Below are 20155 nucleotides of genomic sequence, written 5' to 3'. Positions count from 1 at the left end.
TTACTGGGGGGTCGGAAACTCAAGATTAGCCACTTGCAGACGGCAGGGAGAGGCACGGGGTGTGACATACTGTATATTTTAGTTGATGAAATATTTTAGTTGACTAAATATTTGTCACAGTATGACATCGATCTCCAAAATAATAAAATAAATAAAATAAATAAAATAAATAAAATAAATAAAATAACTAAAATAACTAAAATAACTAAAATAAATAAAACAAATAAAATAAATAAAATAAATAAAATAAATAAAATAAATAAAATAAATAAAATAAATAAAATAAATAAAATAAATAAAATAAATAAATAAAATAAATAAAATAAATAAAATAAATAAAATAAATAAAATAAATAAAATAAATAAAATAAATAAAATAAATAAAATAAATAAAATAAATAAAATAAATAAAATAAATAAAATAAATAAAATAAATAAAATAAATAAAATAAATAAAATAAATAAAATAAATAAAATAAATAAAATAAATAAAATAAATAAAATAAATAAAATAAATAAAATAAATAAAATAAATAAAATAAATAAAATAAATAAAATAAATAAAATAAATAAAATAAATAAAATAAATAAAATAAATAAAATAAATAAAATAAATAAAATAAATAAAATAAATAAAATAAATAAAATAAATAAAATAAATAAAAATAAATAAAATAAAAACAACAAGGCCCCTCGTCACTAGAGACCCACAGGCCGCGGCCCAAACGGCCCGGTCGTTAATCCGGCCCTGGGGAAGACCAACTATTAAATAGAAGATTTCTGGAGTTAATTCACTCATCTCTTTCCAATTATTATGATTTTTTCATAAAACCATTTGGTGATAATGATTCTGGAGATATGATCAATAATTATATCCCTCTACTATTACGGAAAATACTTTCTTGTAGGGACGTCCCCATACGTATCGGGTCTGATACTGTGCTCATGTGCACGTTGTTGAGTCAACATATTGTCCTCATCGTTGGCCTGCTATACAGTCTGGTAGCTTTTTTCACGGCCACGCCCACTTTAGCTGGAAACAGACACCGTTCCCATTTATCACTATTGTATTTTTTATATGCTTACATTGTTTGAAATGTTTGTGTTGTTAGTGCATCGTGTTAAGTCAAGCAATTACTTTAAGTTAGTTGATGTGGAATAGTTTGACCATATTATTCACGGATGTGGACAACAGAGTCTTTGATTAAGGATAGAGTTTACTGACAGAATGACATGATGATGACAATGATGATGTTGCAACATAGAGAGACATACAGGTTACAGCAATGGCACTATAGTGATCTCTGTAGAATGACATGTTGCAACATAGAGAGACCTACAGATTACAGCAATGGCACTATAGTCTAGATCTGTGTAGAATGACATGTTGCAACATAGAGAGACCTACAGGTTACAGCAATGGCACTATAGCCTAGATCAAGAATGGTGAGCTAATAATAATAATGGCTTGAATTTATATAGCGCCTTTCACATACCCAAGGCGCTTCACAATAAAAGGGGGAGGGCAGAGGATAACGGTGACCTAAATTAAGAAACAAATTCCAAAAACAGAACAGAGCAAACAGAACAGAACAACAACAGAGCAAAACAAAATAGAACAAACAGAATGAATAGGATGCTAAGGAGCATCAGAGACCATATGCCTGGGTGAAGAGGTGGGTCTTCAGCAGGTTTTTAAAGTGGATGAGTTAGCATTTCGGATGACCATGGGGAGGGAGTTCCAAAGGGTGGGGGCAGCGACACTAAAAACCCTGTCCCGAAGGTCCGCAACCTGGCTTGTGGGATGGTGAGTAGGGCTGACCCCTATTAGTCGATTAGTCGAATAATCGGTCGAAAGGAGCCGTAGTCAAGTTCAAGTTCTTTAATAGTTGTCATACAGAAGTACAGAATACTTTCATACAAAATGCTTCTTACTGTTACGCTCCAGAGACTGTGCTAGACAAGATAGTATCAAATAACATAATAACATAATATAGCATGAATTTAGAAGAAGAAAATGAGGTCACAGTGTTCGGTATAGACATATGTACAATGTTCTGGGTTACCATATAATATACAATACACAATACTATGCAGTGTACTAATGTACAGTACTATCTAGTGCAAAGCAGAAATGGGATGAGGTACAATTTTAGGTACAATTTACAGTAAGGTGTACGAGTTGTAGTGCAATCCTTCATCCATAAATATAAAGTGTGGGGAGTGGGTGCTACAGTGTGTTTGTTTAAAGTGGGTGTGTGCTATAAAGTGTGTGGAGTGGGTGCTACAGTGTGTTTGTTTAAAGTGAGTGTGTGCGTGTGGATGTGTGTGCTATGTGTGTTTGGTGGTTGTTGTTGTGTAGTGTTCATTCATTGTTCGTTTAGCAGCCTGATGGCCTGGGGATAGAAGCTACTTCTGAGTCTTTCTGTGCTCGCCTTGAGACTCCTGTATCGCTTGCCTGACGGCAGCAGTTCAAAGAGGCAGTTGTTCGGGTGGCTCGAGTCCTTAATAATTCTCTTAGCCTTCCCCTTGCAACGCTTGTAGTAAATGTTCGACTGCCAACCTCTTAGTCGAATACAAATAATGGCACGCATACCAGAGGCTAACTGCCTACAAAAACAGGCACAGAGGCACTGAAAGAGGATTTCACCCATCTAATGAACACACTAGACTAGACAAATATCAAGATGTATCCATCAGTTGACCAATTGCATGCTTTTGCAGAGGACAAGAAGCCTTCAGTCGACTCCTTCAGACATTAACACTATGATCGCCGGGGACGAGTTAAGACGTCATTCCTAGCCATGCTCATTCTGCCGAAGACGCCGTAACTCGTCTTTGATGTCAATATTTCAAAAATCTGTGACCGAAATCATATTTCCCCTCCGGAGCCCTGAGACACACTGCAAAGCTCCACTCAACTCTCTAGCGGTTCAAGAGCACCATCTGGTGGCCGATCGGCAGATCGCCAACCGGAAATGAGCCTTTGAACCGGTAGTGCTCATCCATATGTGGTCCGGGCACTCGCTATCGTTAGAGAGACTCCGTATTGACACAGTGAACATCGATCGGTGCAAATAACTCGAAAAAACAACATGATTTGGACGTATATACTATTATACAACCTGGAAATGGATCGGGCATTTCTCCATCCCATAATAGAAAAAATTCTGTTCCATGCTCATCTGCCAGCGGCGCGAGGAAGCCACGGTAAGATTCAGCGGTATATTCTAACGTGTTCCATATAAACTGCTATGATGAACATTATGACCCACTCTGGATGAATCATCTAACGCTGCCCACGGAATTATAAACGATCCCCCGCCCATCCGGTCATCATCAGATGATACGTAGAAACTTCTAGAAGCACATCCAGTTGAAATTTTTTATCTCGCACAGATTCCTACCAAACTGTATTTGATCATCAATATAATGCATTTAGGGCTATAAATCACGTTCTGAAGAAAGCTGCAGAAAACGACAAAAACATACTTATACTTTAGACCATATTTTAGTATGAATATGTGAATGAAAAAGTTTAACGTTGCTACACCCTGAACAATACATATAGGACATTGAATGGGCCATAATAATGGCAATTTAGCAATAGAATTAAAAAAGTTATAGCCCTGCAAAGAAGGGGAACTTCTCCATAGACAAATAGAGATGGCGAGGGATGGTAAATTATGAATTTAACCCATGGCGATCAAAGTGTTAAGCACCCCCCACAGCCCAAATGGAATAATAATTTTTTTATTTTTTATTATACTTTTTTATTAATTTTTTTGTCGACTAACGGCAAATTTTGGCCAATCATAGTCGACTATCCAAATCTTTAGTCTGGGACAGCCATAATGGTGATTGGTGAGTAAGCCTGTGTCAGAGGAGCGGAGATTCCGGGAGGGGCAGACAACAGCAGAGAGGGTAGGATCTTTTAACTGAATACTGTGTACATCATTTTGAAGTGTGTGACTAAATTGTGTTGTGGAAATTGTTTGTAATTAGTTTCACCCAGCTGACAGAAACTGGAGGTGTGGCCTTTGTGCATGTAGTTAAGTGGGCACTTGTGACAGTTTTTCTGCTTAAATACCAGCTTTTTCTCTGTTGGATTCATTCTGAGGACAACAGCAGAGAGGGTAGGATCTTTTAACTGAATACTGTGTACATCATTTTGAAGTGTGTGACTAAATTGTGTTGTGGAAATTGTTTGTAATTAGTTTCACCCAGCTGACAGAAACTGGAGGTGTGGCCTTTGTGCATGTAGTTAAGTGGGCACTTGTGACAGTTTTTCTGCTTAAATACCAGCTTTTTCTCTGTTGGATTCATTCTGAGGACAACAGCAGAGAGGGTAGGCTCTTTTAACTGAATACTGTGTACATCATTTTGAAGTGTGTGACTAAATTGTGTTGTGGAAATTGTTTGTAATTAGTTTCACCCAGCTGACAGAAACTGGAGGTGTGGCCTTTGTGCATGTAGTTAAGTGGGCACTTGTGACAGTTTTTCTGCTTAAATACCAGCTTTTTCTCTGTTGGATTCATTCTGAGGACAACAGCAGAGAGGGTAGGATCTTTTAACTGAATACTGTGTACATCATTTTGAAGTGTGTGACTAAATTGTGTTGTGGAAATTGTTTGTAATTAGTTTCACCCAGCTGACAGAAACTGGAGGTGTGGCCTTTTGCTGCAGGTGTCACTCATCAGTAATTAGTGATAGTGATTTAAAGACTTGCTGGCATAGCGTCAGCGAAGCGTCGAGAAACGAAGAGGGACAAAGAGGAGGAGTTTTCCTGGAGTTCACCGCAGAGGGATCCACCGATCCACCCAGTGCTAAGTACACCATAATCCCATATTCCCGTCCCACTCTGCTATTTCCCTACTATCTCGCTTCCTCCCTAGCCCCTTCAACCTCCTCCTACCACTCTTGACACCACAATGTGCCTCATACCTATATCCACAATCTGCTCCTCAAGAACAGAATCAACCCATCCACGCCAGTTTGCTAGCAACCCGGCTAATCTCTCCTACCCTCCTACAGCCACTAATACACCTGTCACAGTACAGGGAGGCTTATGGAATTGTCAATCAGCAGTCAAGAAAGCTGACTTCATTACTGCCTACGCCCATAGTCTAAATCTGCAGCTCCTGGCTCTAACTGAGACCTGGATAACCCCCAATAACTCGTCAACACCTGCAGCATTATCTACAAACTATAACTTCACTCACACACCTCGACCCTCCAGACGGGGTGGAGGCACTGGCCTCATGACATCTCCTTCATGGGCTACAAACCTAACGCAACTCCCAGAACTGTCACTCTCCTCCCTCGAATATCATGCAGTATCTGTCTCTAATCCTTTCAATCTCACCATTGTTACACTCTATCGCCCTCCAGGTCCCCTCGATCACTTCACAGATGAGCTGGACATGCTTCTAAGCTCCTTACCGGAAGATGGTACCCCGCTCCTTCTATTGGGCGACTTCAACCTGCCTGACTCATCTCAGTCGGTCCCAGTGGTCTCCCTCCTACAACAATTTGACCTGACTCCCACTGCCATGCCTCCCACCCACAAAGCAGGCAACTCCTTGGATCTCATATTTTCCCGTAACTCCAGCATCATTAACACCACGGTAACTCCCCTACATGTATCTGACCATTCCTTCATATCCTTCTCACTAACTCTCATGCTTAACCGAAAAGTCTTCACCCCAACTCAAACCGTCTCACTCAGACGCAACCTGCCCTCCCTATCCCCCTCCACCCTCTCCTCTGACATAATATCCGCTCTACCTTTGAGTGACACCTTCTCTGCTCTCCCCACAGAGATGGCAACCTCCACCCTCCTCTCAGCCCTTGCAACCTCCTTCGACAAGCTCTGTCCCCTCGTTGAGAAACCTGCATGCTACCATGTCCTCCCTCCTCACTCCCCCCCCCACCTCCTCCTCCCTCATCTTTTTCTGCCGAAGACTTTGCGATCTTCTTTGAGGAAAAAGTGGAGAACATCCGCAGCTCCTTCTCCCAACCCCCACCCATTCCAAACGCTGAATCGAGAACCTCATCCTTCACTCTGTCATCTTTCTCTCCCATTACAGAAGCCGAGACCCTGACACTGGTAACGTCGAACCGTCCGACTACATGCCAGCTGGACCAGCTACCCTCCCCACTCCTCCAGACCATAGCACCGGACATCCTCCCATTCCTAACTGCAACCATCAACTCCTCACTCAACTCGGGGGTGGTCCCCACCTCCCTAAAACAAGCCAGAGTCACGCCCCTCATAAAAAAACCAACCCTGAACCCCACCGTCATAGCCAACTATCGCCCTGTCTCTCTTCTCTCCTTCCTTTCTAAAACACTTGAACGTGCTGTATCCAACCAACTTACTGCTTATCTCTTACAGAATGACCTCCTAGACCCCAATCAGTCTGGCTTCCGGACTGGCCACTCCACAGAAACGGCCCTCATTGCGGTCACAGAGGCACTTCACTTAGCAAAAGCGAAAGGCCTCTCCTCTGTCCTGATTCTCCTAGATCTATCTGCAGCCTTCGACACAGTCAACCATCAGATCCTCCTCGCGGCCCTCGCAGGAATGGGAGTGGCTGGATCTGCGCTGACATGGCTGACATCATACCTCAATGACCGCTCCTACCAAGTGTCATGGAGAGGGACTCTGTCGGCCACCCGCCCCCTCCGGACGGGTGTCCCCCAGGGCTCGGTCCTAGGACCCCTTCTCTTCTCCCTCTACACTAAATCACTGGGTAACATTATCACATCTCATGGCTTCTCATATCATTGTTATGCCGATGATACTCAACTCTTCCTCTCCTTCCCTCCCTCAGATATCCACGTCTCTGAGCGGATCTCGGCCTGTCTGTCCGACATCTCCGCCTGGATGACGACCAACCACCTCAAACTGAACCTAAGCAAAACAGAATTGCTCCACCTGCCGGCCAAATCCTCCCCCCTGACCGACCTCTCCATCACAGTCGAGAATGCAGCTGTGACCGCGTCGCCGACCGCCAAGAACCTTGGTGTTGTCCTCGACGACCAGTTGAACTTCTCTGCTCACATCGCAGCGACAACCAGAACCTGCAGATTCCTCCTGAGCAACGTCAGAAGGATACGCCCCTTCCTGACAAAAGAAGCCACCCAACTCCTCGTCCAATCAACAGTCATCTCCCGCCTCGACTACTGCAACGCACTGCTAGCTGGCCTCCCGGCCACTGCCACCACGCCTCTTCAACTCATTCAAAATGCAGCGGCCCGCCTGATCTCAAACCTACCGAAGTCAGCCCATGTCACCCCACTTCTTAGGGACCTGCACTGGCTCCCCATTGCTGCACGTATCCGCTTCAAGGCCCTCGACCTAGCATACCGTGCGGCAAAGGGAACCGCTCCCGCCTACTTCCGGTCAATGGTCTCTAACTACACACCCTCAAGACCCCTACGCTCTGCGTCTTCTGGCCGCCTCAGATCTACTCCTATCCAAGCTCCCGGAGGGTCATCAAAGAGAAGCCGCCTATTCTCAGTCCTTGCCCCACAATGGTGGAATGAACTACCCATCCCAGTTAGGACAGCCGAATCCCGTCCAATCTTTCGCCGTCGACTAAAGACTCACTTCTTCAACCATTATCTGAAATGATAAAAAAAAAAAAAAAAATCAAACCCCGACTAACCTTAATGTCATGCACTTGTCCTAATAAACTAACCTACACTGTAACACGCAACACTTTGATGAACATTGTTACTCAGCTGATAGAGTTATACCCTTCTTGCTGTCTTGTCGCACAGAACTTGTAAGTCGCTTTGGATAAAAGCGTCAGCTAAATGACTAAATGTAAATGTAAATGTAGGTGTGGAGAAGGTCGATGATTTTGAAGGTGACAGCTAACAGGATATAGCGCCTTTTGTGCAAGATTTAAATACAAAGTGCTTAATGTAGAAATCATATAAAATAAATGCAACACAAATGTTTTGAATAATAATTGAAATAGGAATAAAACAATAATAAATAACAATAGTGGTAATGAAGTAATGAATTAGATAAAAGCTAATAAAATAAAATGAGCATGGTGAGACAAAAACTAATGCAGCAGTCAAAAGAGTCAAATTAAAACGGAATGGAATCACAGAGAGATTTCTTGCAGTTCAGTGTTTTGTACTCTGCATCAAGAAATCTGTCAGTGTTTTGTACTCTGCATCAAGAAATCTGTCAGTGTTTTGTACTCTGCATCAAGAAATAAGTCAGTGTTTTGTTTTCTGCATCAGAAGCTGAAACACTTGATTGACTCCTTTTTAATTATTTAAATGTGACTTTACTATGAGGCTCTATTTAGTGTCTCTATATCTAACAATGTTTTTTATGGGATTGTAAGTATGTACAATAACAAAAGAAAAGTGTGTGTGTGTGTGTGTTCAGTGTGCGACTGTGCCCTCTAGCGGTGAGAAGTGTACAATGTCAGTGTTGACCCGTTTTGACTTAATCCAATCCAATCCAATCCAACTTTATTTATAAAGCGCTTTAACAGCCACAGGGGCACAACGTGCTATACAGAGGGAGCATATTAAAAACTATAAGCAGCACTAAAAATAGAGAAAAAAAAACAAGAGTACCAAAAAAAGAGAAAAAAAAGGTAAACATAGGCAGCAATACAAATTTAAATAGATCAGAGTACTTAAAAAATATTTAAAAGCAAAGGACACAGTAACAAAACGATACAACAATAACACAGTAAGACAATAAGATCATAAAATCAACAAGCTACATGGTGTCGAAAGCCAGAGAGAAAAGGTGGGTCTTAAGGAGGCCTTTGAAACGGGGCAGTGATGAGGCCTGCCTACAGTAATCTGCAGTGGCAGCTCGTTCCACATTTTGGGGGCGACAATGGAGAAGGCACGGCCCCCCCTGAGCTTACGCCTAGTTGTAGGCACTACTAGGAGCAGCTGGTCAGCTGACCTGAGAGAGCGAGAGGGTGTATAGACCTGCAACAGCTCAGAGAGGTAGGGTGGGGCAAGGTCATGAAGAACTTTAAAAGCAAATAAAATAATTTTTAAATGAATCCTAAAGTGCACAGGGAGCCAGTGGAGTGAGGATAAAATCGGTGAGATGTGGTCATATTTACGAGTGCCAGTTAAAAGATGTGCAGCGGCGTTCTGCACCATTTGAAGGTGAGCCACTGAGGATCCACTCACCCCTATATAAAGTGCATTGCAGTAATCCAGCCTAGTCGTCACAAATGCATGGATTACTGCTTAATGTACTGTAGTTACTGGTGGTAGATTCAGAGATGGTCTAGATGTGAAATGCCCAGTGGTGCCCCCACCCTCTGGAGCCACATACCCCTTCTGGTCTGGAATCAGATGCTAGAAATTACCATAATTAAGCAATAATACACAAGAACCCGTGGGATGTCATGAATATTGCCACTCTGATGCGCCCGCAGCCACGAGAGCGAAGCTCGAGCGGCGTAGGCATCACAGAGTGGCAATATTCATGACATCCCACGTGTTCAAGTGTTAAAAAGTTCAAGTTGCACTGTCTGGAAAAATATAGGATGAATACAGACAATTCTAGGGTATTTTATATCGATTTCAGTGAACTTGGCGTAGAAAAATTGTTTGTTGTTTGTTTGTTTGTTTGTTTGTTTATTAACAGTTAAACAGAAGTAAACAACAATACATAATAAGTTATAACGATTGTGAAGGAGAAGTTAGAAGCCTAGAGGCTTATCAAGAACTTCCCCTGTTTTATAAAATCAAACATACAAAAATACAAAAATATGCATTATAAAATACCAGAATACATTCAAAAGATTTGTGTTAATACAAACATACATACACACAGTACATACATGCATATACTGTATACTGCGTACATAATAATATATAACAACCCACCCACCTGCCTACAAACATACCCACCCACATAACCAAATGCATACCTACATGTATGACCTATTTATCTATCTACTACTTTTGGATATGAGAATTGTTTTGTAGTTTGCTTTAAAAATAAGCAGAGATGGAGATTTCCTCAGCATAGGATCAGCTGCATTTCAAAGATTGGACCATCTATACCTCACTGAGAACTGCCTAAGTGAAGTACCACAATAAGGTATATGCAGGTCCCTGGACTGACGTGTAACATATGAATGAACATCTGAATTAAAAGAAAAAAAACTATTAAAACCATTTGGTAGATTGTGATCATGAATGCATTTGTACACAAATATACATATCTGTAAAGAATTAACCTCAGACACAGTCAGAATGTTTAGTATCTTGAAAATAGGAGCAGATGGTTCAAATCGATCTGAGAGGGTTGCCAGTCTAACAAATCTTTTTTGAAGTAAAATAATTTTTTGAAGATGAGATGTCTCGTTGCTATGGAATTTCAAATGGAATTTCAAATCAACCATCTTGGCAACGCAAACGAATGACTTATTAGGCTAATGCAAGCAAAAGTCTGAGAAAGTCATCAGCGCCTTGGGGGATCAGCACCTTGGACAGTTCCTGGGAGTTGGACGACAGGCCGCTACAACTTGGTGGTGTTGATTTCATTACAGCTTTTCTCCAGTGCGTCCAGCTCGTCTTTCATTGGATTAGCATGTCTAATAATGCTGTTTTTATGAATACCGGTAGATGTAGGCCGGTCCTCTTTATCTATCCACTCGTTAGTTAACGGGTACGTTAAATCAAACGTAACATTGGGCCATGCACAGGCCTTCTGAGCTCAAAATAATTACTGACTAACACATATCGAGTAGGAATAAACTTACAACACAATCATGCTTCTATTCTTGCATTTCTTTCAAAACAAACAAACAAACATCTGAATCAAGGTACAACATTTTTATTGGGAAGTTTCTTTGGCCAACAGTAGGGCCTAGCCTGTTCCACCCCAGGTGAAAATCTGCATAAAATGTATACCTAGGTAAATGGAATATTGCTCCACTTCTACAAGGGCTATTTGCATATTCTTGGTATCTAGGAACATCTATGGACCTCAATGAATGTATTATCAGTGTCAGAAATATTGTGTCTATTACTAGGCTTGCTTAAATTCTGATGAAACAAAGGAAAATATGAATTATGATTTTTCTTTTCATCTTTGACAGTGAATAAAACCATGATAATAATGACCAAACTTAAGAAACTGCCACTGAGCTCATTCAGTACCCTCTTGAGATCATGTGTACAAAAGATCTAAGGAAATTAATAAAGGGAAGACGATCAAATTGAAGGTTTTGTATATACAGTACTGAATTCTCCCATCCGGACCAATGCAAGTTGAAATATTATTATAGAATATAGAATATATGCTTATACATTACCTTATTATAGCCAATTCGCACATTTATATATATATACATATAGTATCTTTCAAATGGCCGAGTTCAATTTGGATATAGTATCACCAGGCGTGCATAATAACATATACTGATATTTAATGTAATAGACTGTACTTTTTTATTTCTCCCACAGTGTAATCATTTTGTAACTAATTTCAGATCTAATTATTCCTACATGATTACAATAGTGTGGAGAAACTGACTGCGTTTCAATATTTGTCAAAAACGTTACCTTTTGTAGCTTATTATCGCGAATCATAACAATTATTGATATGATTCATTCAGAACGCTGAACTTTGAAACGCCATATTGGACCACAGGAAGTGTAGAACGGAGAAATTCTGACACTGAACGATAGCCAGCGATCTCCTCTTCAAAAAAAAAGATTCCAATTCCCATGGTTCAACATTTCCATTTCCGCTTCCGGGTCAAAACACGAGTGGAAAATAAAAACTTAAAATGATATAAATGCACTTTTAACCTATTGCTAAACTATTGCCAACCTAACGTTTTACATTCTACATGTATTTGTGACATAGTAGTGATAATAATACTTGAAAACGTTTGATTTTAAAAATGTTAATTTATTGCATCACTCATAAAAATATTAATATATGATAATAATGTCAAAAGGGGTCGGTACCGTCCCCGTGGGGTGGAACAGGCTAGGCCTATAGTCTAACAAGGAGATGCTTTTTTTTGCTGATTTTATTTTAGGCCCTAGCCTATATAACATTAACTAAAAAACATATTTACAGATGTATTTACATAGGCTAATTAGTATATGATATGACATTATTTACATGGGCTATTTCATTTGCAAAGGCTTAATTGCAAAATGGCCTATGTCTGTTTATGGACATTCATCTGTACAGATCCATTTAATGTACAATTTGAAAAGTAGGGGTCGGCTGCCAAGGTGGACACAGTTGGGCTGGTGGTGGACACAGTCGAGAGGGAAGCAGTTGCCGGTCGCTTAGGTGGTGGGTCCATCTCGCCTCCTCCCAGGATATTGCTCCATCTTCTTCTGCTTTGCAGTGGGGGTCTCCAGTAGCTCTTAAGCGAGCTCTCTGACCTGTTGAAACATTTCATGAATATGGTTGACGAAATTATAGGCCAGCATAACGTTAATAGGGCAACTAGCTGGTTGTTTACCTGTGTCCACTGACAGCATGCATAATCTCCCTCGCCTCCAGCCCCGTGTCTGACAGCCGCTGGATTGCCATGGACCTCAGGCTATGGTTGGTGTAGATCAGGGGTTCCCAAACTTTTCAGGCCAGGACCCAGAAAATAAGGCGTCAGAGAGCCGCGGCCCAATGCACACGGTCAGGCTTTTTTTTTTTTTTGCCAGGCGACCGATTCTTTAAGCCAAATATCACTTCAATCCTATTAAGTTAGTTCAAGTTAATTATTCATTTATATGTGCTATTTATGAGAGGGCTAACTTGTTGCAAAATAATAGCCTCATTAAAATACTATTGTTGCTTCGGTTGTTTTCAGCGTTTTATGTGCATAATCTGTTATTTAGTTTGAAATGTTCGTTGAAATAAGTAGATTTTTTGTTTTTGTTTATTTATTAAGTTAATATAAAACCATATAGTCACATTTTAGAATACAATAGAATAGAATTTTAGAATACAACTAGAAACACTGTCCTGGCCTGCTTCTAAGTTCAGTGGCCTGAAAAAAAAATAAAAAAAAAATAAGGGTTTTTTGGACTTTTTTTTATTTTATTTTTTTTTAAATCATCTCGCGGCCCTCCCGTGGCTGCTCGCGGCCCACCTTTGGGTCGCGACCCCGACTTTGGGAACCACTGGTGTAGATCACGGACGTAGCCGCCTCCTTGCACATCCGTGGAAGCATGGAGCTAAGCTGGTTCACTCCTATTGGGGTGTCATAGTACCACGGGCCATTGAGCGCTGGCATGGGCTTTGGCTTTAGGTAGAAAGCAGCTGCTTTGTCCGGGAGTAGCGACAGATATTTTTCGAGCGACCTCACGGGACAATGCGCACTCTCGGGCTGTGCAAACATAAACCGACTATTCTCTCGGTCCCGCTCCAGGGCATCTTTATGATTTTTAGTGTCTTCGTTAAAAGGCATGGTCACAAACTTGCTCCCGTTCTCGTTTCTTTTGACCGCGAAGGAGTCAGGCTTTAGGTGGCGGTTGCCTTCGCTCCCCCTGCGGCCAAAATGGAGCTGGATGTCGAACCATATTTTATTCTGGAGACCTCTTGGGTGGGTTGGACTCATGGCAAATGATGACTTTAGGGTGTTGATGACAGGGCAGGGTGGTGTGTTGTGGTATCTCTTCCCTCCTTCCTGACCTTCTTCACTATGCCCATGAAGACATTGTTGGCTGATGTAAAGTCCACGTCTCTCATTAAGATCAACTGACCAGGGGCTCATTCAAGTAACAGTTCAGGCCCGCACAGAGTCCCATGATGATACTGATCCCGTAGAGCTCTCCTCTGGTGGTCCACACAGACCCGTAGAACTGGCGCAGGACTGAATTCAGTACAGACTTTTCGATGGTAAGGAAGTCGATGGTGATGTTATTACCACTTGCCCAGTTATTGAAACAGTTCAATGCCCAGGCCGTCGACTTGGTGGTGTTGACTTCATTAGGGCTTTTCTCCAGTGCGTCCAGCTCGTCTTTCGTTGGATTGGAATGTCTAATAATGCTGTTTTTATTACAGTTACAGTTACCGTTTTGTCAGTTGAAACTTTCTACAACATTCTAAAGCTAACGCAGTGGTATATTCATGGTGATTAACCGTGAGTGTATCATGAATATACTCACGGTTTAGAACGCTTTCGACCAATCACAATGCGTGATCGGACCTACCTGTTGTATAATGTGACATATTAGGAGGATAATGGTTTAGTAGGCGACATTAGAGACAGTTAGAGACTCGCCCGCTCGTGCTCTGCGCTCACAAAATGCGGGGCTTCTATCGATTCCTAGGGTTAAAAAGAAATCCGCCGGCCACAGAGCCTACCGTGCTCCCTACCTGTGGAACAAATTACCTGCCGTCATCAGGGGCGCCTGCTCTGTCGAAGCTTTTAAATCCCTGCTTAAGACCCATCTTTTCTCTCTCTCCTTCAACCTACCCTGATCTCACCTGGTCGGGGACTGACCTTTAGATTAATCTGTCTAGTTTAGTTAGGATGTATATTTTCCCCCATGTCTGCTTTTTTGCAGCACCACAAACATGGGAACTCTCTAACTGCTCCCCCCCCTCCCCTCCCTCCCCCATCTCTCTGAGTGCCTGTCTCCTAGTGCTGACTAAGGTGATGGATGCCTCGGGGTCTTGGCCAAGATTGCAGTGACTGCTCTACATGCACCACCGAGGCCATGGATCAGCTACTTACCGTCGTCTGTCCGTGGTCTTGTCAACTGGTCTGTCAACGCGGTTTCATTGCTGGGTTAAGTACTTCTATTCTATTCACATAATATGCTTACTTCATATATCTACTCTATTCACATATATGCTTACCACTTGTATCTATTGCTATGTCCGCCCACTACAATCACGCAAGCTGTCTAACGCCTGTCCCGTCTCCCTGTCTCCCTGTGAGTTGCTGTCCTGGAGTGCTGACCGGAGTGTCGGACATCCCGTGATGAAGGCCGAGAGGTTGCGACCCTCTCTGCGTGCCCTCCTGTCTCCCTGTCTCCGGCGGTCTCGTAGTGGTGACCGGAGTGCTGGACGTCCCGCGATGATGTCGGGGAGGTTGCGACCCTCTCTGCGCCGCCCCCTATCTCCCTGTCTCCGGCTGTCTCGGAGCAATGACCGGAGTGTTGAATGTTCCGTGATTAAGACGGGGAGGACGTGACCCTCTTTGCGCCGCCCCCTGTGCCTCAAATAGATTCGCTATCAGCTCTATCTTTAATCTTTCAAAATGTTCAGTTGTTATCGCTATCAGCTCTATCTTTAATCTTTCAAAATGTTCAGTTGCTATTGCATGCACTCATCTGTGTTTCACTTGCATTCTTTCATTTATTTGCATTTATTTTAAATTTGTTGGACCTTATGGTGTTCTTGTTCTGTTCTTGACTTATTGTTATGTTTCTTCTTGACTTGTTTAAGAAGATGTGTACGGCCCATGGGGACATTAACGTGTGTTGTCGGGCCTTACAAATAAATTTGATTTGATTTGATTTTGATTTAGAGATGGATCTGAAGTGGTATCCATTTTGCTTTTAGTTTACCCTACTTAACTGGCGCCCAGAAAAGTTGCCATTTTTAAACTTGAACTTGAGGACTGCATACTTTTTTTGCAAACCAAAATACTATACTTTATACTTATAGCACATGCATGAGCCTGGTCTCTTTTGAAAGATAACATTTCTGATACAATAAAGACAATTCACTTTTAGTACTAATGAAATAGAGTAACATATGTCTGAACTTGAACTTGTGTACTTTTTCTGTAGTAGTTGCAATATCCAAATGTATGGCTGGTATGGCTGAAAAACATCCATAGCCTGAAGTCTTGTATAGTACATGTTTCATAAAGATCTGTTCAGAATTTAGTGATTATCGGAGCGATTTTGTTAAACTGGAAGGAAAAAAGCTCTGCAGGTTTCAGTTTTCTCAGACTCCAATGCATTCTGCGTTTTGTTTTCTCTTCCTGTTTTCGCTTGTGACTTTTCACCTAGATCCCTGATTCGCTCGTGGGGTATCATTGGAAAGCCACCATCATTGGTTACGACCCTGTCCAATCGTTTTCGAGATCGCCAAATGATTGACGGCGTTAGAGCCTCGGGAGTCGCGGATGCTATTTGAAACAAATAAAAGTCTGCCGTGTACACATATCGGCATGTAACTCGAGAACCGCTGAACGGATTTTGACGCCTTGAACGGCAATCAACAGGCAACAAATATGGCTTTAATTCGATATATATATTGTATTAAAACATATGCACACCCGAGACGCTAGAGGTCGCCAACGTGGCGTGTCGCACCGGTGGGCAAATCGTCCTCAAAATGTCCCGGGTCAGGTCGGTGCCAGTTAAGAGGTTTGATAGCTTCAATATATGCCTGATACAAATAATCCTGATTTGTATCAGGGATGCCCATGTTTAACAACCTGAGATAGACCGGGTTGGTTTTCTTTTCCATTGGGCCTATTGTTGGATTCTTGGCAATCAGCCAATCTCATCTCATCATCTCCTTTGTGACTGTCTCTGTTGTGTGTTGTATTTTCTTGCAACCCCTGTTAGTACATCTGTTAGTCATAAGAAACGATACTGCAACGTGATCTCTTTCCTCAGATCCTCATGTTTATTTTCATAAACATAGCCTCGTAATCAGATGTAAACCAGTTCTGTATTGTCCTTGAAAAGTATTTGGAAGAAACTAAATTCATTATTCTAATGATCTCTGTGGTCGTCGCGGCCTAGCTGTTATCCAAAAGCCTTCTCTGTTGTCGTGGCACTTCAGTCCTCCCCTCCACCCCTCCCCACGGGGGGGAAATCGTTTCAAAGTCTCTGATCAAGCTTCTTCTCGTCTGTGCGTCGTATTTGAATCTAACTTACCCCGGAAGGAACTCACATTATAATATTCTCGCCATAGCAACGACAGGCCCGGCCCCTCTTCTCGTTGCTATGTGACACGCTGTATTTGACCCCAATCAAACGCTGTGGCTATCAAATCAAATCAAATTTATTTGTAAGGCCCGACAACACACGTTAATGTCCCCATGGGCCGGACACGTCTTCTTTAAACAAGTCAAGAAGAAACATAACAATAAGTCAAGAATAAAACAAGAACACCATAAGGTCCAACAAATTTAAAATAAATGCAAATAAATGAATGAATGCAAGCACTCCCAGATATACCCCATGCGAAGGTAAGGAAAAACTCACTAAAACCTAACGAAGGAAAAATGCACCACAGGCAGTGTGGAGGAGAGAAACCTTAGAAGGGCCATTCAAGGGGGGATCTCCCTTCTTAGATGTCGGTGATAGTAGTGTTGCAGACTAACAGTTGGTAAGCATGCACTCATGTGTGTAGTGAAACACAGATGAGTGCATGCAATAGCAACTGAAAATTTTTAAAAATTAAAGATAGAGCTGATAGCGATAGCAACTAAACATTTTGAAAGATTAAAGATAGAGCTGATAGCGAATCTATTTGAGGCACAGGGGCGGCGCAAAGAGGGTCGCGTCCTCTCCGTCTTAATCACGGGACGTTCAACACTCCGGTCATCGCTCCGAGACAGCCGGAGACAGGGAGATAGGGGGCGGCGCAGAGAGGGTCGCAACCTCCCCGACATCATCGCGGGCATTGGCGGCGGGTGGGCTTCAGGTGTAGGTAGGCTGTATAGGGAACGCCCCTCTGTAAAATTTGACCTTTTATTTGGTTGCACGCAAACTGTCCAGGTTCTGATTTCATATACACACACACACTACTAGGCTATACTACAGCGAGCCCCACTCATTTATATATAGTGCAAATTAAGTGTTCAAATGAAGGCATCCAATAATATATGAACCATTGTCTTACCTTAATGCAGATAAATGCGACGTTTCGTCTTGGTGAGAATTGAATCACAAGTTGCAATGAAGTGAATGTTTTTCGTAATTTAGATCTCATCATGCTTTGAAAACAATGTACATACAGTAGCTCTAAAAAGTTTCCACGATTTGATGAACTCGGACTCTCATCATGTCCTCTTAGAGCAAGCCCTTGTTTGCCAAGATAAAACAACATACAGCCTCAGGTGATCGCTAGTTATGCCTCTCCTCGCTTCTCTACAAAGCGATCGGCGGGCTGAAATTCAGAACACAGATGTTTGCTTTACTCTGCCTGGCCTGCGGGATCAGGATGATCATGTGAATGATGTGATTGGCCACATTATTTAACCTGAGCCTATGCGTGATTGGTTACTGTTTGTACCTGGAATGTTAAACGCTGCCACCGATTGACACCTTCGTCGTTGACACCTCGGCCAGCGAGCCGGCTGCAGCACAAGACACACACAATAGCCAGAAGCCTGCGCATATATATTATATACATTTCAAGATTCCGAGCATAATATTCTGGGTAGGCATAGCCCCCCCTAGCCTTAATATATGCGCCGCCTATGATCGCGGGACGTCCAGCACTCCGGTCACCACTACGAGACCGCCGGAGCTATCAGCTGTTGATGATAACAGCACAGCCTCATCTGCTGGAGTTAGTCTGCTCCTAACACACACTCTCTCTCTGTTGTCCTCCTCCTCTGAGATGGCTATGAGTTAGGGGTGGAACGGTTCACAAAATCTATGGTTCGGTTCGTATCACGGTTTTAGGTTTACGGTTTTCGGTTCGGTATACTTTTTTTTTTTTTTTTTTTTTAATGTAACACTCCAAAAATACCATACATCAACTTAAGATATATAACCTTTTCAGTTATTCTCAAGGACGTAGTCATGCAAAAACTGAAAGAATGAGGCCATTTAACATCAGGCACATTATTTTGACAGTGACGGTTAGAGCTAGGAGATATTTTGGTACAGCAAGAGGGGAGGCATTGCTGATTTAAACATGCTTCTAATTTATTTGGTAAAAGAAAAGTTTACCTTTAATAATGTTTGGCACACAAAGACCGAACTGACTGAAAAATATAGGCAACATTTGTCAAATTATTAACTCGTCAATACACCCCCCTTCCCCACAGTAGATGCTGTCATCCACCAATACTTTACATTATATACACATTGAAAAACATAGACATCCTTCACTATGTAATGGAATGGTACAGGAAGGCTTGGTGTGGCGACACCTTTTATTTTTTTTTATTTTTTTAAGGACTCCGAGACAGAGCGACAGAGCGATCACTCTGAGATTTTATCGGCTGAAGCCTATTTCCCGTATACACAAGTATAGACATATGTTACGTTCCAAGGCCCGGTCCTGGCTGGACCGGGCATGAGAATAACATTGGACAGTGCTCTCCTCCTGACATTGGCTCCCTACCTCCCTCTGGTGACCTAAGCCCGATGGTGCGGTCTGCCATTTTATGTTGGTTGCACATTATTGATTTGATTTCTAATATTCTGTTATCCTGGGCCATCCCTGTCTGTGTTTGATGTCACCCCCCTATTGAGTTGTTGTGTGTCATTGCCTTTGTGTCTAGTTGTGTTTAGTGTGTCATTGCCTTAGTGTCTAGTTGTGTTTATGGTGTCATTGCTTTTGTGTCTAGGTTGTGTTTGTGATTCTGTGTTTTGGCCAGGTGCTGATCGTTGTTAATTAGTGTGGGTATTTAGGTGTCTGTCTGTCCTCATTTCCTTGTGGTGTCATTTCCTCCAGTACCCCGTGTTGTCCCCGTGTCGTGCCTGCTTTCCCCGTTGATGTCTAGTGAATCCTTGCCTGTATACTCCTGTCGTTTTCTTGTTTTCCTTCGTTGTTTTGTTAGTAGTAGTGTCTTTTATTTGTATTGTATATTGGATCAGTAGTAAACACCCCTTCTTCAAGCATCACTCCTCGTCTCTGCCTCCGTTCCTTCTCCCTTGTCTGCAAACTGTGTTCTCACCTTCATCATCACCCCCAATCGTAACAGAATGACACCACCAGTCAAGAACACAGCAGACAAGGTGGCCGATACCATGACGATCATCCGGAGCCTGGTGGACGGTGACGTGCAGCATTACTCACCTGCCAAGTGGGTGTTCCTGCTCCGGATGATCGACAAGGTCGCCACGGAGAGTCCAACACAGGAGCCAGCGATGCGGGTTATGGCCGACCAAGTCGCTACCCTCATGGACACGGTTAGGTCGCTGGCTAAGGCAGCTAATCAGCCGACTAGCATACAATTCACGG

At 42.3% G+C, this 20155-nt stretch overlaps 1 protein-coding gene across 1 annotated transcript in view; it reads left to right on the top strand.

Annotated features, from left to right (window-relative positions):
• LOC311239388 (phospholipid scramblase 1-like) overlaps nt 1–19575 on the top strand; it is a gene marked incomplete at its 3' end in the record, with an annotated part of 84574 nt that extends 64999 nt beyond the window's left edge. Inside the window, exon 7 of the mRNA XM_084327695.1 lies at nt 19569–19575. Coding sequence (XP_084183821.1) covers nt 19569–19575 — 7 coding nt within the window. The remainder of the gene's footprint in view (nt 1–19568) is intronic.
• Between the last annotated feature and the right edge of the window lie 580 nt (nt 19576–20155).

This window comes from Notolepis coatsorum, assembly GCF_963971535.1.
Source record: "Notolepis coatsorum genome assembly, chromosome: 13".
Lineage (NCBI taxonomy): Eukaryota > Metazoa > Chordata > Actinopteri > Aulopiformes > Paralepididae > Notolepis > Notolepis coatsorum.
This window is presented reverse-complemented; position numbering and strand designations above follow the sequence as displayed.